This window comes from Urocitellus parryii, chromosome 4 (genome assembly GCF_045843805.1).
Source record: "Urocitellus parryii isolate mUroPar1 chromosome 4, mUroPar1.hap1, whole genome shotgun sequence".
Classification (NCBI taxonomy): Eukaryota; Metazoa; Chordata; class Mammalia; order Rodentia; family Sciuridae; genus Urocitellus; species Urocitellus parryii.
Genome location: NC_135534.1, coordinates 109,999,079 through 110,022,922, shown reverse-complemented (window position 1 = coordinate 110,022,922; position 23,844 = coordinate 109,999,079). Strand labels below are relative to the sequence as shown.

Here is a 23,844-nt window from a genome sequence, read left to right as displayed (position 1 = left end):
CGATACTACAGAGTGAGATCACAGGAGGCTTCAGGCTAAGGGCGTTTCTCAAAGCGTAGTAGACCTGCGTCAGAAGCAATTGGGATAGGTGTGAACGACAAATACCTAGGCCTACCCAAGTCTACATGAGGCCCAGAAGGCCAATATATTGGATAAACTGTCCGTGTGTTTGTGATTCTCAAACACGTTAGAAGGCTGACTATTGCTGCCTTAGAACCAATCTCCCAAGCAGGTTGCTTATCATCAAGGAGACATGAACGCTTGACTACGGCCGCACATTAAAAAATATTACCACTTATATTTTATTTATATTTATTTTGATTTCTCCCTTTAAAAATCTCTACTTGATCCAATCTTGTACAAAATATTTACTATAAAAGTATGCATACACACATTATAGGGATGTATATAAACGGCACATACTGGATAGGATTTTGCAACCAAGCTGCAACATCATCCTCTGGAACAACAAGTGAGCAAGGCTTGGTCTCTGCCAAGAGCAGCTCTAAGCTATTACTAGTCAATGAGTGGCTAAGAGGAGAACTGGAGGGTTCTGTCCCCTGACTTTATCTCAGTCTTGGATTAGGGAAACAAAGAACGCAGCCCAGGAGGGAAAGCCTGAGTTGGATTTGCTGCCTTGAGCACCCAGTTTACCACCCACTCGCATTCCTTCTTCACCTTGGCTGGTAGGAGGATGGGATTTCTCTCAGCAGGAAGCAGGAAAGCTGGAGAATGAAATCTACCACCCATCCTGCCAGTTGTCCTAACCTAAATCCCAACTATGGCGTCAGCAGAGAGTAGTTTTCTGAGCTATATTTAACAACCCCCTTTCTTATGCAGAAAAGAAGAAATGCTGGGGTAGGAGAAACACAGAGCAGGTGATGGTTACACCTGCAGACAGTTCTGCTGACAGCAACAGAAGCAGCCAGGACTGCCGAAGGAAGGAGCTGGGAACACGGGCGGGAGGGCGAGGACAGGAGCACCCACGTGCTTCTCTACCCTGCCTCAAAAGTCAGAGCTTAGGCCAGCTGGAAAAAAGGTTTTGCTCTATTATTCAGAAGCTATACGTGCTGTCTTCCACAAGACAGTGTGTTCCCTAAGCATGTGGATCAGAGAAAGGGGGAACATCTGACAGGTGGTCACCAATCAAACCATCTCCATGACCATGCAAAGTCCAAAGATTAATAGATACAAAAAGGACTAACCTTTAGTCCTCTACCTGAGCCAGCCCCAGAATCCCACGATTATAGAATGTTAGAGCTAGCAAAATGCCTTATATTGCTGATCACCGACTCATTGACTCATTCAACAAATATTTGAGTACCTGTCGTGTGCCAGGTACTGTGCTGAGCACCGAGTAGACACTCAACAAAACAAAACCAACCCCTGCTCTCCTGAAATCTAAGGACTACTAAGGAAAACAAGGACCAAGTCAGCAAAAAAAAATAAAATAAAATACAATTACAACATGCGATTAGTACTAAGAAAATAAACCAGGGTGGTCATACAAGTGAAGAAGGGAAACCCTACTCGGACCTTTTATCTACAGGTGATAAAAGGCAGTCTGAGACAATGTCCACTCCCAGATGAGAAAACTGAGGCTGTGGAGCTTTGGCTGGGAATCACTAACACAGAAGGCCGAACTCTGGTCTCACTCTCCACCTCACTCTCTCTGCACCACGCCATTAACAGTATTCTTCTTGGGGTCTGAAGAACAAGGACCTCTGGGGTCCCTTTTGGAGTTATATACCATTACATGATCACTGCAGCATTCCATCAAAGTGAGCCTTGCTGAGATGCGGCCAAGCAGCCCCAGGCGCATGCTCCACACAGCATCCTCTTGCTGCCAGGGGCTGGGGAAGCTCGACCACAAGCCCACTCCTCTGGGCTCCTCACCCCACTCTAAAGGCAGCTGTCACTCCCCAGAAGAGCAAGAACCATAGTTTATGTGACTGGCTTCCCCCGGCAACTTAGAAGGCAAATAACATCTCTCCTAGGCTTGTTTGTGGCCCGTCTTAACTAGACTCTCAGACCTCTCAGTTCTATCTCAAAACCCACTTTCCAGGTGCTTAACAGGCTTACCCCAAATCTGCTGCTTGCTGCTGCCAATAATAAAAACTAGAATTTACTGAGCACTTACCATGTGCCGGTCAGTGCCAAGCCCATTTTTTTTAGCTCATTTTGATCCCCACAACTTTTTAAAAGTAGGTGTAATTATCTCCATTTTTCAGAAAGGAAATAGATTCTGAGGATAAAATGATTCTTCAGAGGCACCCTAACTAGTAAGTGGGAAGCCAGAATTTAAACTCAGGTTTTTCAGTCTTCAAAGCACTCCTGATTTCCAAACAGCCATTAATGAGACAACGTTGTCCCTGTCACTAGCACCATATCAAGGATCAGAGAATCTCTCCATCCGCCACTGTGTTGAGCCGCACTGTGTGTGAGGCAGACCTGCAGTCAGTACCTGAAATGTCATCTAAGCAGAGGAAGGACTCAAGTCTCTGCCCAGGACCCTCAGAACTTCTGCCCCGAGAATCCTCGGGGAGAGAACTCTTGTCAATTGATGGCTACAGGATCCTGGGCATTGATGCCTGTACCTCCTGTGTGTGTATGATAGAGACAGCGGCAAAAATGAGATCAAGTCACCTTCCACCTCCAGCCCCGACCTACCTTTGAAATCCACTTAGCCTCTCATTCATTTGTCCATCTTTTCTTTTTATTATTGCTGTTTCTCTTCACATCCCCCCAAAACAAACAAAAAAAATCTGCCCATAAGTTTGCACATCCCTCTCTCTCAAAGGCCTGCCAGCTTCAGATTTAACTCTGATCCAGGGGCGAGAACCTGTTTTTCCTCCAGGAACTCTCCCCTCTCTGCTTGTCACCAAGGCCAAGGAACAGCGCAGATAGTAAGGAGCTATAGTAGCACAATTCTGCCAGGTATCAGTACCTGCCCTAGGACAAAGTGTCCCACACCGGGCTTATGCTCACCGCTCCACAGAAGCCTGTTCCAAACTCTTGAGAAAAGAGGAGATTTAAGGGGTGACCACACCAAGTCAACAACCCCAAAGACCCCACTCTTAGGTCCCTCTTAGTGGAAGGAATTATCCATGCCCCCAAAGACCCATCCCAGGCAGGAAACACCATTCTCTACAGCACCATTTTCTTGGGTCCAAGTTCTTTACCTAAGACATTCACCATGAAAGAAGAAAGAAAAGCTGCCACTCAGCTGCCAAGCTAGGAAGGACCCAGTGAACCAAGTCACTTTCTAGAGGGGCACACAGTCACACAGAGACTAAATCTCCCAGTCAGCAGCCCATCCAGCCTCCCCCTCAACCTAACCCTTCAGTATCCCTCTTGGGCACCTGTCACTTAGCAAGGACCTACTGTATCTCCAAACATAGAAACCCAGCCCCAAAGTACTCTTGCCTCAGTGTAGAGCCCCAGGCCATCCCAACCCTAACCTCCAGGGCCCTCTGCCACCTACTTGACTCGCAGAAAGGCCAGCTTCTTCCTCAGGGAGGAGACGTGGTACTGACAAGCCTGCTTGACAGCTGTGCTGCACGAGATGCTCTCGGAGTGCAGATTCTGCACCATGTTGGGTTCAGAGGAGGGCCGGCAACATGGTAGCAGGGACCTCGAGGGCCGGGGGCTCACTCTGGGGCTGCATAGACTCTCTGAAGCTTCCCCAGCTGTGCTCAGTAGGCTCCTGCCCAGGAGCTCTCCTGCCCTGTCGTCCCATATAAAATGTGGGCAGGCAGAGGACCCCAAGAGGGATAGCCTGGTGCTCTGTGCTACCAGGATCCCCTCTGCCTTGGACCCGAATCACAGTTCCCAGCAGATCCCTTCTCCATCTTTCCACATCTGGCAGGGCTCTGGGCACTTGGCAAGCTTCTGCACTTTCTCTATCCACAGACAGGGAGGATGGAGCTGTACCCGCATGTGATGTCAGCTGCTGGAGCTGGAAGTGGGGGGAGCAGCAGGCACTGCTCCCAGAGGGTTTGCTACTTGGCTCCTTCCTCCTAGTGAGGGAGGGATCACCTGAGTGAACGTGGGGCCACCGGGAATTCAGTGGCCAGGCAGGTAGATGGAGCTAGAGTGCTCTAGAAATATGCTTTTGGGGACAATTTCTGGGATAGGACAAGCAGAATAGAAAACACATCTGTCTCCCTATACTAGGAAGCTGTGTATGCCAGTGGCCAGACCTGAGTTGGAGGTGGCAGGCTCATGCCTGACTTCAGCTCCTGAGCTCGCTCTGACCTCAGGCACCACTACCCTGGCTCCTCCAGTTGTTCAATCAAAAGTTCCACACACAATTGCTTTCTCTGTACCAGCTACAAGGGGAGTACTTTCTGTCCTGTGGGTCTTCTCAGCTACAGGGCAAACAAGTGAGGAAAGCAAAGAGCCACATTGCAAGGTGAGAGCCGCAACCTAACGAACCCCAGTCTAAAAATAAAACCTATAAAACTCAGCTCGCCATTCCATTCCAACCACAAAGAACCAGGGAGGGTTCCAGAAAGACAGTCAGATGGGGAATGTCTCTTAAGGTCATCACAGAAAAGATGTGACCAAAAAGAAATTAGTTACAACCAACCTTTAAACTATTCCCATCCCACCTTCCCTGATAAGCAGAGATGATCTCACTTCCTAATAGAACCTGCAGCCTCTCACCTCACCTGCCAACCACAGCACCATGAATTCACCTTCCTGCCCGCTCATTCTTATCTCCTATTCCAGGGAGATCCTCCCTTTTCCCCGTGGTCTGGATCTATCCTTTCTGGCCTCCCCTGAAACCCTTCTTTGTTATCTCTCTATAAGGGACATTACCCAGCTGAGAATGTGGGAAACTTAGGACTCAGCTCTGAAGGCCTCTCTCCCCGCCCCATATACCACATATCCAACTTATCACCAAGTCCTGGACATCTAATCTCCTAAACATACCTTTTCGTTTGTTTCTTTGCAGTGCTGAGGATCGAACCCAGGGCCTGGAGCAGACTCGGCAAGCTCTCTACCACTGAGCTACACCGGCAGCCCCAAACAAGTACTTTCAGATCTGTCTCCTGAGCATCAGAGTACAGCCAACTACCTGGTGTCTCTCTCCATTTGCGTACGCCATGGGGGAGTTTACACTCTACGTGTCTAAATTAAACTCACTGACACCCTTGCTCTTCAAATTCTTCCTCCTTTGCCAAAAAAAAATTAATAAAAATGCAAGCACATCATAATAGTAGCCATGGGCCAGGCCTTATTACTATTCTAATCATTATACACACAACACATGCGGCTCTCTCAATAACCCTGTAAGGTGTAAGATATTATCATACCCATTTTAAGGATGAGAATGAGGCACAGAGAGGTCAACTGACTGTCTGAGATCACACTGCCTGTGGCGGAGTCACAGTCACAACCTAGGCAGGCACAGATTCTGCAGACTGTGTGGCTTTGTCGTTGTTGTTACTGCTGCTGCTGCTGTTTGCCTAAGCTCAAAATCCTAGGTTCATCTGGATGACCTCCCCAACCTGGATGTCCGTCAGTCCTGTCAAATCTGCCTCCCAGGTCTTTGATGGGTTCCTCCTTTTCTGTCCTCACTACCATAATTCAAGACATGCTCGTCTGGTCTCAGCTTCAATGTAGCAGTCAGCCCTCCCCACCCCCCTCAGTACTTGCTACACTCGATCACCCTCTTTCATTTTCTTGATAGCATTTATTATTAATTGATGTTTTCTTATTTGATTATCATCTCTTTTTCCATGAGAAGGCCAGAACCATGAAGGAGCCTGGATTTCCTGTTCATAGATGTTCCCCAAGGCCTATAGAGTGAAGAACATGTCGTATCTGCTCAATAAACATGTATTAAACAAGAAAATAGAGAGTAAACCAGGACCAGTTTCAACTTCATCTATTTGCTTTCAGTATTTATCCCCAAAATTCACCTCCTTCACTGGAACCAACGTGATTTTTCTCACAAAAATATCTGTGAGTGAGCTGATGCTATTGACTGAATATCTGCCCATCCTCCCACCAAATTCACTGGTGCAATTCTAAAACTCCAATGTGATGGCATTAGGAGATTGGGGCATTTGCTGGTAAGGAGGTCAGGAGGGTGGAGCCTTTGTAATTGGAAGGAGTGCCCCTAGAAAAGCTGAGATCAGAGTTGCTCTTTTTGCCATGAGGACACACAGAGAAGATGCCTGTCTAGGAAGAAAACAGGGCTTCAGACTCTGAATCTGCCACCACCTTGACCTTGGACTTCCCAGCCTCCAGAAGTACAAAAAATAAATTGTATTATTTATAAGCCACCCATCCACAGTATTCTATCACTGCAGCCTGAAAGGACTCAAAACACCTGGGTTCATCCTCTCTCCTAGTCTCTTACTGCTTTCCTATCATCAACGAGGAACATGGCACAATCCAGGACATGGCAAGATCAAACCTGCCTACCTGGTCAAAAACTCCTTTCTGGCCACTCGCTAGCTCCCTGATCCTAGGACACAATGCTGCGATGATACCTAAATGTTTGCGCTCACTGGAGCACCGCCTGCTTTCTCACGCCCCTATGCTTATGTATGTCCTGTTCCCTCGCCTGGGAATGCTCTCCATGTGACACTCCTACTCATTTTGCAGCTCTCAGCTCAAGCACCACCCTCCAGAATCTTTCTGGATACCCTCCCTCCCACCCAGCACCCCCCACCTCCCTCGCCCCCAGCAGTGTAGCTTAGTCCTAGCTTAGCCTTAGTCCTGGGCAGGTTCCTCAACTTCCCCAGCCTCCTAAACTCCAATATGGAGACAGCATCTGCTTGACAACCCTGTTAAAAAAATTATATTAAGAAAATGTATCAACAATAAACCCTTCTATTATGTATTTTATAATGCACCAATAAACAGAAAGAAAAAGTATGTAAGATTCATTACACAGGGTTTGGCACATAGGAAACATTTTGTAAACAAATTCTTTAGTTTTATTACCGTACAAAATAATTCTGTGTCAATTACTACATTGTATTATACTTGTTTGTTTGCATGTGTATCTCACCAAAAGAGAGAAAATCTCTTGAGGGAAAACAATATTCCTTAGTCCATTTTTCCAATGTCTGCCTGACATTTGCAAGTGCTCAATATTCCACCCATTCTCTCCACTTCCTTGAGGACAGAAGAAGGTAGGTCTGCTAAGTTACCACTTACTAAGCAACTACTAAGTGCCAAGCACTTTACATGGTTTTTTTAAAATTAATTCTTTACAAGAAGACATGACAGACAACAGACTTTTACAAATGATGAAACAAGTTGAATAAAGCTAAGTAAATTGCTTTTAAAAAAAAGCGCAATTAAAAAAAATGCACTGTTAGAAATGTAGAACTTAGTAGTAAAACACCTGCTTTGCATGTGTAAGACCCTGGGTTCAATCTCCAGTGCTGCAATAAATAAATAAATGGATAAATAAAATTAAGATGCACAGTTAATAAGCAACAAAGAAGGTACTCAAATGAACTCTGACTGTGAGGCATTTGCTCTTGCCAATACGGCAGTGCCTATCAGCAGCCAGCAAGTGTCCACTCAACTCCCAGCCTGGGCTCTGCTGAGCTCCCCTGTATCCTGTAGACATTTCCTGGAGGTTTGTAGCACACAAGCCTGCAAGCAGGAACAGGTGTGTGGATGTGTGCTCTGGGCCTGGGGACAGGAGCAGGGGCCCTGCCTTTGGATTCATATGCACACAGCCGCTTCCAGGTCTCAACTGTCAACTCCTCAAAGGCTTCCCAGTCAACCGAGAGCACATTAATGTCGAAACTAACCTGGTGTACACAAAAGCTCCTTAGTAAAACAGCTCCTTTTTCTACAGTCCTCCTTTGTTCATAAGTTTCTGTCACTGGGAAATGAGTGCTTGAGAAACCTTAATTGGTCCAGCTTGGGTTGAACCTGGGAGCTAGTGTTTTAGTTTGCCCCTGGCTTCACCTTGAAGCGTGAAAATGGATTAGAGTTCTGTATTCCACAGTGCACGCACACACCACTACCTCCCCTACTGTCATGGTTCCAAAGATTTGCCTTCAGGACAGAAGATGGATGTGAATGAGGGAAAAAAAATTTCTAAGAAGTCCTTAAGTTTTACCTACTGCTAATCAGTATTGTCGTTATGTGCTACATTAGGCTCCCATAAGATTATATAATGGAGAATGAAGAGTAATTTAAAATCAAAACAGCAGCAAAAAAAAAAATTATATAGCCTAAGTCAGGCATGGTGGCCTGTACTCTCAGCTACAGGAAGCTGAGATAGGAGGATCACAAGTTCGAGGCCAGGCTCAGCAATTTAGGTAAGATCCTGTCTCAAAATAAAAAGAGCTGTGGATATAACTCAGGGATAAAGCACCCTTAGGTTCAGCCCCCAGGACTGCAAAATAATAAAATATAGAAAGGGCTGGGGATATAGCTCAGTGACAAAACACTTGCCTAGCAATTATGAGGCCCTGAGTTCAATCCCTAGTTAAAAAAAAAAAAAATCTACAGCCTAGGGACATTGCAGCCATCTTAGTTCAAGTACACTCTACTTGGTGTTCACACAATGAGGAAATCACCTAACAGCCAGCCCATTGTTAAGCAATGCATGACTAGGGTAGCTATTTGTCTCTAAATATTGCAGCTATCCTAAACCCTAAGCAAAGACCAGAAAAAGAAAAATCAATGCTTTATTACAAACCAGCTGAAAGCATGTCTTATACTGAAGGACTGCAATTTTGATCTTTAAAGCATAAGAAATCAATGTTAATTGTTTGCCTGCTCTATGAGATGACCTTTCATCAAGTAATTGATCACGTGCTTCGGAGTATTAGAAGCAACTGCAGAAAGAGTCCACAATAACTACCTCATTACTGGATAATATTAGCTCCCCCTACCCCTCAGGACAGTGGCAAAGAATAAATGAGATCACAGAAAGACCTCAGCAGTGTAGGAAACACTGTCATTAATGAAAGGGTACACTGTCAAAGGGACCCCGGGGGAGGAGCCTGGCCAGATCCCCACCTCTGCATAAGATCTCCCCAGAGTCAGGTTATCAAGGTTATCACCACTTGCCTGGGACTAGGACGTCACAGGGCAACTTCCCAAATGCTCCAGAGAACTTTAAATTGGGTGGGAATATCTTAGAGGAAGAAGTGGATGCTGAGGCTGGTGACGATGGAGCTCTGGGAACTTGTTCTCTCCAGAAGAAATGCACTGGCTGAGAAGAGAAAAGACTAAATCCAGGGAGGCACGAACCATCCAGGAGTTTCTGAGGTGGGCGGTGTCCACAGGGGCCGCTTTGGGAAGCGCAGTTCTCACCTCCCTCATACTGCCCAGAGCCAGCTGAGGCAAAACACCCTCATCCACCAGGAAGAGTGTGTGGGACTGAGTGGGCTGGGGATGGGAAGGAAGGGACGGGATGGAAACCCAGAAGCCTTTTCCAGGAAGAGATTTAGAGGAAAGAATCTTTTATTTTGGAGGAGTGAGTAGTCAATGTAGAGTTCCAAATAGCCATCAAAAGGCAGAGCTCTCTCTAATTGGCAGTCAAGTCCCACAATGCAAGACGGATTGACTCAGACAAAGTAGATGAGGGTAGGTGCATTCAGCACTTTCTCTGCAGTGCCTCAAAAAAAGCAGTAGAAAAATAGGAAATGTTGGCCAGCAACTCCAAGGCTGAGGCAGGAGGATTGAAAGTTTGAGACCCGCCTTCACAATTTAGTGAGACCCTGTCTCAAAATAAAAACAAAAAGTACTGGGAATGTAACTGAGTGATGACACGCCCTTGGGTTCAATCCTCAGGAAAGAGAAATAAAGGAGGGAGGGATGGAGGGAGGGAGGAAGGAAGAGAGGGAAGGAGGGAGGAAGGGAGGAAGGAAGGAGATAAGAAGGAAGGAAGAAAAGGAAGTGGGGCAAAGGGTTGGCCACAGGGCGCCAGTCAGAAATGACTGGTGTGCAAGCAAAGGGAAGGAAGTTGTGCTGGGGACTGCCGAGGCTCCTTCTCAATTTGAGTATAGTTGTTGAAATCCAGAAAGTCTTTTAAAAAGAGAGTGTAGGCTTCTCTGGGGGAGAGAACAAACTGCTCCCAGATCACAACTGGGTAAGCATTTTGATAAGAATAATTCATCTTTGTCCTTTGGGGGCCCCATGTCTCCATACATACTCCCTCCAAATTGATGAACTGAACCATTCATTTTGGTTAATAATGGGCATAAAATTAAGAACTAAGGCGGAATTCACAAGAGTTCATAATCTAGAGGTAAGGATTAGAGGTCGATTGACACCTCCCTTGGCTTCAATCTTCTGCAGAGGGGTATAATAGGTTATTTTGCAAAGCCTATTCTATTGATCAGCCCTATCCATGGAAATGGTGAATCTGAGCTGCAACTCTTCTTCCTGTAACTTCACACTGTTCCGTTTCTTATGCTTTCACATATTTAAAGAGTCACCTCCAATCTTCTCTATTCCAGGTCCAACCCCTTTCCTTCAAACAGTTCTGACATAGGTCATTCTCTTCTGAACTCTAATACCCATTTCCTAAGAACTGGTCCTAATACACCAGATATAATCAAATTCATACACGCTACAGTAAGATTTCTTTCTCTCTTTTTTTTTAATCCAAGCATGGTGCTTCCATTAATGAAATTTAAAACTTTCAAAGTGTCCTGTCCTATTATTGTCTCATATTTGGCTGATTTTTCACATGAAATTCTATCAAATAGCAGGGTGTGGTGGTACACATCTATAATGCCAGCTATTTGGGAGATTGAGGCAAGAGGATCACAAGTTCAAACCCAGCTTGGACCACTTAGCGAGACCTGTCTCACTAAAATAAAAATAGAAGGCTTAGGGAATAGCTCAATGGTACAGCACTTACCTAGCGTGGGCAAAGTGCTAGTTTAATTCCCAGTACCCCACAAACACAAAGAAATCCTATCAAAGTACGTTCCTGATGGCAACCCTAAAGAAATGAATCTCTATTATCAGTATCACATTTCCTTTTTTGAAAAAAATCTCTCTCGGTTTCCCATTGTTCCCAATAGAAGCCACTATTCTGTTTGAAATCATATTAAATCTTGATTTTAATTAAATTTCCTTAAGCTTTATTTAAGTTTGATAAAAGTGGCAAAAGCACCTTTGGCTTTTTCAACAGAACTAGATCCAAAACAGAGACCCTGTGGAAGCCAGCTGAGACCTCATTTAAGTCAACATTAGTAAGGTGGTGGACTTGGCAGAGTGCTTGCCCAGCATGCTCAGGGTCCTGAGTTCAATCCCCAACACCAAACACATATATTGACTTCTGGGGAGGGGCAAAGAAGTTTAACTTGTTACCACAAACCCCCTTCCATCTACCACGTGTAGCATGGTACGAATCAGGCTAGCTGGCCCTCATAACCTGAGCACACAGCTAGTTATATCTGGAATCCTCCGCTGAGCATTTAGGAGCCTCCAAATTCTCCGTGTTCTTTTACATATTCAATCTCATTCTCCATCATTAACCTCAACCACATGCAACACATTCCAAGCCAGTCAGGCTGGTTTGGTGCCGCCACCGGACACAACACACACTCAACCCCAAGACATGCGGCTTCCTCAGCACAAAATCTCTTCCCCAGCACCGTCCACACTGTACCCGGCCCAGAAGGCCTGACTAGAGGATGCCAGTTCTAAGTCCAAAGTCTTGCCAAAGTGTTTGGCTTGCCACAGGTCCACACCCCTCCTTGCTGAACCCGAAAGGCTTTCAGGATCAGCCTTTGGGGTTACGCCCTCATTTCTTGGGTGAACAGCTTGTCTCTCCACTAAAGTCTCCAAGCACAAGGGTCCAGCGCTCTCCTCTGGCTCTTCCACTTCCCAAAGTGCTCGCCCACCGCAGAAGCACGATCTGACTCAAGCACGTGGCTGGGGCTCTGTCCTGTTTCTCCCACCCACCCGCTCCCTCCTCTGGGATCTCACCTTTCTTCCCGCACTCGAGGGCTCAGGAACCTGCTTGAATCGTCATCATGGCTGCTCTGCTGGCTGCTCTGCTGGCTGCTGGGGAAGACACAGGATACAGACCGTTAATGCTCAACTTCTTTCTCAACCCCGGGGAGCTCTTAGACCTCAACTAGAGGGAAAAAAAAAAGGGGGTTACAAAACTGAGGCTACAAGTTCCCCCTGTGCAGAGAGTTTAGCACAGAGAGTGTACTATGGGAGGAGGGGTGTGAGAAATGACACAAAAACCCACCCAAGATACCTGAGGATAGTTTTGCTGCCCCAGCTGGAAGACGAAGGTTTTGACCTTGGCCCTGTTCTTCCCCAGCTAAATATGCACATCCAGGGCATCTTAACTGCCCCTCTAAATCTCACTCCGATGGGTAAATGATTCCTGTCGTTCCTCATCCCACTAGAGGATCCCAAGGAACTGATATAGAATTGAGGAGGGAGGGGCTTAGTAGGGTGTGGAGGAAGGCAAAAGACTTCACAGATAGGATCTGGGGTCACCTGGTCTGCTTTTCAGCCCTCAGGAAGGGCTGAATTGAGTGAGGTTAAAAAAAAAAAATAGAAGGAATAAAGGGTGGAATCCCTCTAATCCTCACAGCCCTGCAGGTAAGAAGGACTCCTGAGTTCAAGGTCAGAACTCTGTGAACAGACTCCACCCTTAAGGTGAAACGGAATATACTGCCTTTCATCTTATTCCAGAGAGAGAAAATCTTTTCAGACACTTCATGACACCATCTATATAATAGATGAATGCTGATTTTTTTTTTTCCCATTTACAAGTGTTACCTACTCCAGGCATCTGACAAGGATCCGAAAACTACAGCCTTCGAGCCAAATCTGGAGCCATCTGTTTTTATACAGTTCCATGAGCTAAGAATGGTTTTTGCATTTTTAAAAGGTTGGGGGTAATCCAAAAAAGAATATTTTGGGACACTTGAACATGATGTGAAATTTGAATTTCAGTGTCCATAATGACACTTTATGGGAACACAGCCACATTTGACATTTACGTGGCATCCTTGATTACTTTTAAGCTATGGTGTCTGAGCTGAGGAGTTGAGGAGTTGAGGCAGAGCCGAGAAAGTTCAGTAGAGGAAAGACTTCAGGAGCCCACAAAGCCCGAAATGTGAACCCAAGGAGCTTACATGGGAAAAGGCAGATGAACGCAGCTATGCATAGATTTTATTAATAATAAAGTCCTACTACAAAATTTTTTCCCCACTACTGGGGATTGATCCTCAGGGCAATTTACCACTGAGCTACATCCCCAGGACTTTTTACTTTTTATTTTGAGACAAGGATCTAGCTAAGTTGCTGAGGTCAGCCTTGAACTTGTGATCCTCCTTCCTCAGCCTCTTGAGTGGCTTCGATTACAGTCATATGCCACTGTGCCGGGCTGTAAAGTTTTTCTTCTAAAAACTCACTAAATTATTATTGATTTTATAAGTATCATCATACCCTATTCTGGTATCTTTTTACTACTGGTTTTTCAAAGAATCACAAATGTCTGTATTTTCATTGTTTATCTGGCAGTATCAGAATGTATATTTTATCCCCCACACACATTTTGTTTACTTTTCTTTTTTGTGGTCTTACAAATTTTTTTCTTGGTATTCTATTTTTGTGGTATTTGGAGGGTTTATGTATATTTTTCTGAGTTGAGATCATATTAATTGCATAATCATAAATTTCACACACAGCTCATAATTAATAAATAATAAACATGGGTTGGTTTTTACAAGGCCTTCAAGTTCCTTCACTTTGTTGTCCAATCCAATTTTTTAAAAAAAGAAAGAACAAGAAAAAAGAAAATGAAAAAAGAGAGAAGAACTAGTAAGAAAAAATAAGACCAAAAAATTATTAATATGAATGTCACTACAACCCAAGCAACAGTATAACCAAAATCATTTCTTTGTTCTGACAAATTGTTCACTGCAATAAGGCCAAGCGTGGTGGCACATGCCTATAATACCAGTGATTTGGGAAGCTGAATCAGGAGGATTGCAAATTTGAGGCCAGTCTCAGCAACTTAGCAAGGTCCTAAACCACTTAGTGAGTCCCTATCTCAAAATAAAAAGTAAAAGGGCTGGGGATGTGGTTCAGTGGTAACCTCCTCCCCTGGTTTCAATTCCCAGTTAAAAAAAAAATTGTCTACTGCAATAGGTGTGCTGATCTGATCTCTAGAGTACATTCCTTAGGCTAGATTCCCAGCAAACCACAAACTGAACAATCTTAAAGAATTTCATCTCAACCAAAAGAGTACATGAATTATTTGTGGTTACAGTTGTAACCACACTTCAAGGTTCTTCCAGCAAGAAGTAAATGGCTTTGAAAGCAAATTAAGTCAAAATTTTCATACACACAAGGAATCACATACACACACACCCCAGAAACCAGAACAGCACCTACACAAAGCCTCCAGCTGCGAGGCAGAGCTAAGTGCCTACAAAAACCTTTTCTCTTTACTTTGTGCCAAGTGCTTTTTTACTGCCTTTCCAACGTGGAGTGTCCGTTCATCATTTTCCCCTGCCAGCTGTGACAAACTTACCTATTAAAAACTCCTCAAAACCAAATCTCACTGAACTACTGTTGACCCACAGTATCGACTATTGTATGCATCAAGCATTCTCTTATATACAATCTGGGATAAGTGTTATTCTATGGTAGGCAACCCACAGATGGCTGGAACTCAAATTCCAAATGAGACACAGCTCCAGAGACAAGCCTCGAGAAAAGAGTAGTGACCTACACTTCGGGCAGCCCATGTGAGGAGTAGCAGGAAGGAGGGGTACCTGAAGCCCCATGCTTTATGTCATTGATAACAGTCCATGGGGCTCAACAAACCCAAATTACCATCAACCTCACAGTCTCTTCAAGAAAAAGGTTGACTGACCTTGACCCATTTGAGCCAGGAGAGGTTGGTTCTTTCCACTCACCCTGCCCTCCAGCTTGCAAACATATCTTAACATTAAACTGATTAAGGCCAGACCTAAAATGGCAATGTTACCAGAGTTTCAGAAAAATAATTGAGCTAATATTACCAAGTTATCCCACTAGATGGCACTGTCGGCTTCCAAACCAGAATCAACCAGGCAGCCTAATACCTTAGAGCATCAAGAACCCCAACCAGGGCCAACCTTCTGGAGCCCCCTTCTGGCCTTCATGTGGCTTGGAAAGTTCTGTCCAAGGAGAATTAAGACAACATTGATTTGCCTTCACACTATTGATTAGTTCCTGGTGATTAAGAAACATCAACCTGCAAGTATTTATAGAATGCCCTCTATGTGTACTTATGCACTGAGGCAGGGGTTAAGAGTCTAGAATCTCGAATTATGCAGCCTGGAATTGAATGCAAGCTCCACTCCTAGTTACATGATCCTGAGCAATTGATTCAACATCATTTTCCTTATCTATCAAATGGAGATAGATGTCATGATAGTTCTTTCCTTGTAAAGCTCTATCGAGGTTTTAAGAACAAGCAGGTGAAGCCTGGACAGCAGTGCCTGGCATGTGTCCTAATGCAAAATGCCAGCAGTCATCACTGCAAGCAAGGCATTGTTTTGTGAGTTATAGAAATAAAAAGAGAGAGAGACATGAAGACATGAATCTAATGAGGATCTTACTCTCAAGGTGTCTGCATTCTGGAAGGGAGGGCTCAGTATAACTACAGTCAAAAATAGCAAATTATAGCATTCCCAAGTACCGGTGAAAGGCTTTGAGACCACAGACTACAAACAGCCGTTCCTTCTGTGGTCAGTAAGAGAAGAAGGTCTTAACGAGTTTTTGCACTGACACTTAAAACTGGATCCATTCAAGACAAAGAGAAATGAGAAAAAGAAAGCATTGTGGTTGGGCTCCACTTACTATTTTCCATGCACAAAGCCCTGTGGGAATGGGCAAGTAAAGATGACAATGACCTGGCCCCCCGCCAGCAGGGGACAACCCCACATACACACACACCTGCGCATCTAGTTGGCATGGGTATGCACTGCATACTGGGAGGAAGCAACTCACAAGGGACAGAGTGTGGGTGGTGACACCAACTAGAGTTTCCTGGAACTCTTCAGAGAGGTGAACACTGGGCTGGAAGAACTGCAGGTGAATCTATGGTACCGTCTTTCTTCCTCCAAGTGTCCGAACGGGGATTTGGTCTTCTCTCATATTTGTTTTATAACAGTCTTAAGTAACTTAAATAATGCCAACCACTTCTCCAACTCAATCCCATGAAATAATATTTTTTTTTTGGCATTACAAGTCTTAATACTGAAATAATATTGTTGATCAGGATTTCCAGAGATTCAGAATAGTTCATTCTTTGGGGCTCTTGAGAATTAAATAAATGTATTGTGAGATGGATATGAACATTTGGGGGAGGGATAGAACACAATGGTTTGGTTAAGTGTCCCCCAAAAGTCCCAGGATGGCATCATTGAGAGGTGGAGGGATCTTTTGGTGGGAAAGGGGTACTGGGAGGTCCTTAGGTCATCATAAATGTGCTTCAAAGGGGTTGTAGGACCCCGTCTCTTCCTATCTTTTTCTCAGAGGTGAGCAGTTTGCTGTGCCACACATCCCTGTCAGGATGTACTGCCCTCACCAAAGGTTCAAAGCAGTGGGACCACCCAATCTTGGACTGGAAACTCTAGAACCATAAACCAAAACAAACCTATTCCCTTTATAACTTAAATTTCTCAAATACTTTGTTATAGTATTGCAAAACTGACTGGTACACCCTTTTCCATGAATGCTTTCAAATGATTCAGGCCACCTGGACCCTGAGCAACTCACACTGCAGCCCTAATGAATTCAAGGCCATGACAAAAGCAACCATTACCCTAGGCTGTTTACAGAGGAAGGGTCAAAGGCCACAACATCAAGGACCAAGTTCCCATACACCCCACATTAGTCAAGTCTTTTGTGTCTAGACTGACTTAAAGAAGTCAGAAAAAAACTTGGAAAAAGTCCAGCAGATGGCACTAACAGATGAAAATGTCTGTCAGACTGAAAAAGTAGCTCTAAACAAGGGTTTTTGGAATGACTTTGCGTGAGCACATGGATGATGAAAGATGGCTTAATGCTGAAACCAAGGGAATTTGTATAAACGTCTGTTTGCCATTCCCCCCAAGACAGCTAGACAAGGCACTGGGATGACTTAAATTCCTTCTGCTGTGAATTCAAGCTTCAGATTAAAAAAAAAAAAATCACTGCATAAATTAAATTCTAGAATGTTAGCTTGTGTTACTAACTGAGATGGGAAAGCTCTTCTGACAATTCCAGAACACTTCAGACAGAAACCAGAATTCTGCTTTTGTTAACCAGCATGTAAGGAGCTTATCCTAGAAGGTCACTTTAGTACCAGCCACACAGGAAAGGGCTGGGGAAAATCCAACACAAATTGAGCCAAAGCATGTTCCAGAAGTCAGGAATTCACTCGACTGTGACGGTGAACTCCGAAATGCAGGCTAGGCAAATTCTCATGATTCCACTGGTCTCCCTTCCTCCTTCCCCCAATACAGGACACATGCAGAACCCACAAGACACCAGGGAGATGTCCTGGTGCCCTCTGGAAGACACCACGGCTTTGACAGCTAGGGAAATGGAATCTGGCAACCTTTCTGAACAAGCACTTTCTAAGTAGAATCAGCTCTTTCTCTCCCAGGCAACACCTAAGGCCTTTTAAGTCAGAAGGGGGTGGAGATTCAGATGAACCCAAGCAGTCCCAGGTGTGTGTAAACTGCCCTTCAGTATTCCTAGAGCCTAAGGGAAGCCATACATTTACCCACACTAAGGCCCTGTAGACTAATATGTGGCTCTTCTTTGCTTTTGGCTGCACTCTGCCATCTAGCACCAATTATGTCATGTTAATTGGAAGCTTGAAAAGGTTCCAAGTGTGCACGCCCATAATTCCAGCCACTCAAGAGGCTCAAGTAGGAGGATCACCAAGTTCAAAGCCAACCTTAGCAACTTAGAGGCCCTAAGCAACTTAGCAAACCCTACCTCAAAATACAAAATAAAAAGGTCTGAGAGTGTAGCTCAGTGGTTAAATGCCCCTAGGTTCAATCCCTGAAAGAAAGAGACAGAGACAGAGACAGAGAGAGAGAAGGCTTCGAGGGGCACTGTAGATGTCTTTGATTAACAAAAAAAGGACATAAATTGAGGCAGTGGGTATAGTAGGGACAGCAGGGAGACACACAAGCGTGGGTTTGCCCCTGCTTTGTTTCTAATTGGCCTATACCATTGGCCAACTGGGTTATACTCTCTTAGCCTAATTCCTCAAAAAAAAAATGATTTAATGTGATTACTTACAACTTAATCTTCAATTTATAGAACTGAAATGAGGATTAAGTTATGAGTAATACAATTGCAGCACTGGATGGAGTTCAGGATTTGCAGACAGAAAGATGCAAGTTCTAGTCCTGACTCTTCTACTTAGCAGGGGGAGACCAGGTAAGCAATTTAACTCTTCTAAGTGTGAACTGTGGGTAACCAGGCATGCCTTAAAGACTGTAGTGAGGATCAGAAACGGTAGAACTCATAGACAGGAAGCATGTGGGGGCAGTATATGGAGGTTGGTAGGTGGTGAAGCTCCACTGTGCTTTACATTCACAGTTAGCTTGGCAGATGGATAAATATGTTGAAACATCTGATGTGGAAGAGACCCTTCATGGTAAAAATGTGGAGAGACACTGGCCTGAAAAGTAAAGCCACAACATTACAGAAAATACAACGGTATGTTTATGCCAAACTATTTCCACAGTTTAAATAACTCTGGTGTTTACAATTTCAGTTTAGGTAGGAAAGAGGTTTTCAGGCAATAGAAGGCAGGTAGAGAATAAAGAATAGTTTCTGTTTGTCATCTGGCAAGTAAGTATGAGAAAGTCTAATAATAGAAAATAAGTAAACAGATGTGACTGGGGCACTGCTAATGACTGCCAACTTCTTACACAACATTCCTCTGGACTCTCAAACACTACTACTGAGGAACAGCTTTCTTTGGGTGACAGCTGATAACCTGCCTACCAGGTTAGGAGCGCTGCTTCTGCTTAATGGATCCCCTGGGGACTCAGAACCCAGCTAAATGTCTTCCTGTCTTCACTATGATTCAAACACTCTTCCCTTTTACCAGTTCTTTCTCCACTAAACATGCCCACATCTGACTTTTAAAGGTCCCCCTCAACCCTTTTATTTCCCCTTTACTTTATGGCTATTGAAATAATACATTGCTTGTCAACTGCTATACTTTGGTCAAAATCTAATAAACTTGGGAGCTTTGCTGTGCAGATTACTAGGCCTCTCCCTAAATTTGCTAAGTCAATGTCTGAACTGTCCAGGGATGTGTATTTATTTACATGTTTATTTGGGAGAACCTCTATCCTGACAAAGCCAAAGACAACGTTTAAATCCTGATCTTTCAGACGACCCAGGCATGTCTGACACTGATAATTATTCCCCAGCTCGGAACTCTACCCACCGCCCTTGCCTTCTGCAACACCACCCTCGGCTGGGTCTTCATTCTTCCTACTTTTGCTGCCATCTTCTCTTTTTTACGGAGTTTCATAAGCTCTTTAAACTGAAATATTCCCCAGGACTCAGTCAGCCATTCCCTTAGTAAATTATCAGTCCCTTAGTAAATTATCAATAATGTCTAGTACATATCAGTACTATGTACTAGACATTATTCTAGAATCTGGACACTGGATATAGAAGACTTAAAAAATCAACCAAGATCTCTGTTCTCAAGGAGGTAACATGCCATTGGGCTCTTTCTTTCTGCTTTATAACAGAGAAACTACATTTCAGGGACCTGTGAAATTGTTATAGACACTCTGTAATAATATTGTCCATCCACAAGAGAGATTTATAGCTTTCCTCATTTTCAAATACGCCTGGGAGAAATAAGAGGTTAAAATCCACCACAACATGTCTCCTTGGGCGATGGTATCCACACCCATCTTTAATTATGATGGAGGGGCTGATAACTCCCAAAGAGTGCAGAGAGCTGAGCTGCCCAACACAATGGCCAGGAGTCACAAGTAGCTACAAAGACATTGAAATTAATTAGAAACCTAATTCTTTAGTAGCAACAAGTTTCATTTCAGGTACTCAATATCCACATGTGGCTAGCGGCTTCTACACTGGACAGTAAAGACAGACCATTTTCCTCCATCACAGAGAGCTTTAATGGACCACAGTGATGTAGAAGTTTCCAAATCAAACCCGAGATTTGAGTTCTAGCTCTGCCACTTGTTTTCTGAGTAAATCAAAGTACCTATATAAGCTCATTCTACATTTCCATCCTCTTATATGTTAAAATGTAAGAAGTTTCATAGACCTGTTGTGAGGATTAAATTAACTGATTAATATAAACAATCAACAGAAGGCTTGACAAATAAATAAATGAGTATCCAACAAATGTTCCTAATACTTATTTTTATATAGCATACATTTCCAGTGGTTCTGAGCTCTCTTGAATATCCAACAGAAAAATCATACTGTGTATGCCTCATTTTGGCTTCACCTGTACTCCACAACTTGGATCCAAACAAGCTGCAATGCACCCCCCACATGGTACCACCCCAAGTCCTGCAGACTCCACTTCAACTGCCTCCCCAGCCCCATGTCCTCCACTCATCACTCCAGCTCACAGATTCCACAGTGGATCACTTGAATAGCCTTCTAACTGCTTTTCCTGTTCCTATCTGGCCTCTCTCTAGTCTGCCCTAGACCCCGACACAGTGACTTTTTAAAATTTTTATTTATTTATTTGTTATAATCAGTTATACATGACAGCAGAATGCTCTTTGATTCATTATACACAAATGCAGCAGCACAATTTTTGACTTCTCTAGTTGTGCCTAAAGTAGGGTCACACCATTCATGCAATCATACACGTACCTAGGGTAATGACATCCATCTCATTTCACCATCTTTCCTACCCCTATGCCTCTCCCCACCTCCCCTTTGCCCCATCCAAAGTACCTCCACTCATCTCATGCCCAACCCCCATTATGGATTAGCATTCACTTTTTCAGAGAAAACATTCAGCTTTTGTTTTTTGGGATTGGCTTACTGTGCTTAGCAGGCTATTCTCTAACTCCATCCATTTACCTGCCAATGTCATAATTTTATTGTCTTTTATTGCTGAGTAATACTCCATTGTGTACATATACCAAGTTTATCCATTCATCTATTGAAAGGCATCTAGGTTAGTTCCACAGTTTGGCTATTGTGAATTGTACTGGTATAAACACTGATGTGGCTGTGTCCCTGTAGTATGCTGTTTTTAAGTCCTTTGGGTATAGACCAAGGAGTGGGATAGCTGGGTCAAATGGTGGTTCCATTCCAAGTTTTCTAAGGAATCTCTATACTGCTTTCCTGATTGGCTGCACCAATTTGCAGTCCCACCAGAAATATATAAAAGTGTGCTTTTCTCCCCACATCCTCGCCAACATTTATTGTTTTTTATATTCTTGATAACTGCCATTCTGACTGGAGTGAGATAAATGACCCTGTTTTTTCTTGTTGTGCTTACAAAGGTCTCCGCTTTCACTGGGTACTCTTTGGCCAGTCTAGAAGAAATCCCTGCATGCTCTCAAGTTCTTGTAGACTTCACCCTCCCTCCTCGTGCAACATTTTCTAAACATGTTGAAAGTATCCTAGATACGTAAGCAAGGCCCACGACCTTGAGAAGCCCACTGCTCAGTTTATATTCCTGATGGGCCATGCATTCGTCCATGTTTTCCCTGACTATGTTTCAGTCACCAGGCTGAGGGTCACGTGGACTTCCAAACCACCACAGTGAAATCCACCAGCATCCCCCCACTTCCAGCCCTCCTCTGCCACACATTCATGCCAAAGTCATAATCCAGCTCTGAATTTTCCAAGGCCGGGAAGCTGTGTCCCATGCTTGGTAATGCCTCCAATCCAGACAGGAAAGAATGCGGTTCTCCAAATAGACATTACAGGTGAAAGTAGGAAACATGTTTTAGATCCAAGGTTAAGTCTTTCCTTTTTATTTGTTCCTTTCTTTCTTTCTGATTCTCTATGAGTTTTACATTTTTATGCCAGTCTTTGGCTTTCATGAATACAGATAATCAAGCACTGATGAGGGGAAATTAAATTTTCTTTCCAATGCCCTGTTCTAAGTTAGTTTTCACAAAGAGTAAAAGACACCTCAGTCTCAACAGAATTCTCTGCCTCACACGAAACACAATTAAAAGAATTATACTTACCCCATTATAGTCCTGAAGTGGTTTCTGAGAATGGGAGCAAGAGTTGGCAGTTCCAACTCTCTCCGGTTAATCAAAGGAACACGCCACTTTTTTCTCATTTCAACATCCTAGTAGTTTCTTCGGCCCCAATCACTACTTAGCTTCACAGTGAAATCTTAGGCACTCTTAAGAAAATAAACACAAATTAACTAGGTCACTTAGAGGTAAACCTTTACTCAGGAGGTAATGTGGTCAAACAAATTGCTTCCCAGAACTCAAAGTCAATGAGAATTGGTTGAGACTCTGGTCAGTGGAGTTCAGAGGCCAGCCTCCCCCAGCCTCCATACCCATGCCTCCCCTTACTCCTGCCCTTCTGCCAGTGTCCCTTCCCTGCCAAGAAAATCCCTTGCTTGCCATTCCAGAGCACTCCTACTGGGGAAAGAAGTCAATGCTGGGAAGCTTCAGAAAGGTCTCCAACCCAAAGTGAACAGAAGCCAATTTATGCACAGATAATTTCAAAACCTTGTTTTGGACAAGCAGCTTGACACTGGTCCCTTTACCTAAACTGCTCAAGTTTCTTCTCCATCGATTTCTCTCACAAGAGCAAGACAAGACAAAGAGAGGGCTTTTTCTGTTCCCTACAACACCCCAACTTCCTTCCCATCAAGGATACTTCAATCATCATGTTTTGGAAGACACAACAGTTGAAACAGTCCTTGCCTCCAATTAGTTTGCACATGTGTGTGTTCCTAATCAAAGATACATAAGTACCATTCAGATATTAAACCTCTATCTCTCACCATGCACAAAACTCAACCCAAAGTGGATTAAGGACCTAGGAATTAAGCCAGAGATCTTGCTCCTAATGGAAGAAAAAGTAGGCCCAAATCTCCATCATGTCGGATTAAGCCCAACTTTCTTAATAAGACTCCTATAGCACAAGAATTAAAACCAAGAATCAATAAATGGGATGGAGTCAAACTAAAAAGCTTCTTCTCAGCAAAATAAACAATCAGTGAGGTGAATAGAGAGCCTACAGAATGGGAGCAAATCTTTATCACAAGCACATCAGATAGAGCACTAATCTCTAGGATATACAAAGCACTCAAAAACCTTAACACCATAAAACAAATAACCCAATCAATAAATGGGCCAAGGAACTGAACAGACACTTCTCAGATGAAGATATACAATCAATCAACAAACATGAAAAAATGTTGAACATCTCTAGCAATTAGAGAAATGCAAATCAAAACTACTCTAAGATTTCATCTCCAGTCAGAATGGCAGCTATTATGAATACAAACAACAATAAGTGTTGGTGAGGTTGTGAGGGAAAAGGCACACTCATACATTTCTTGTGGGACTGAAAATCGGTGCAGCCAATCTGGAAAGCAGTATAGAGATTCCTTGAAAAACTTGGAATGGAATAGCCATTTGACCCAGCTATACCACTCCTCAGTCTATACCCAAAGGTCTTAAAAACAGCATACTACAGGGACACAGCCACATCAATGTTTATAGAAGCACAATTCACAATAGCTAAATTATGGTACCAATCTAGATGCCTTTCAGTAGATGAATGGATAGGGAAACTTTGGTATATAAACACAATGGAATATTACTCAGCATTAAAAGAGAATAAAATCATGGCATTTGCAGGTAAATGGAT

At 43.8% G+C, this 23,844-nt stretch overlaps 1 protein-coding gene across 1 annotated transcript in view; it reads right to left on the bottom strand.

The window, feature by feature from the left end:
- The window catches only part of Gramd1b (GRAM domain containing 1B), a 167,942-nt gene that overhangs the window by 111,098 nt on the left and 33,000 nt on the right, over positions 1-23,844 (bottom strand). Inside the window, exon 2 of the mRNA XM_026402705.2 lies at positions 11,938-12,015. Within this exon, the coding sequence (XP_026258490.1) occupies positions 11,938-12,015 (78 nt within the window). The remainder of the gene's footprint in view (positions 1-11,937; positions 12,016-23,844) is intronic.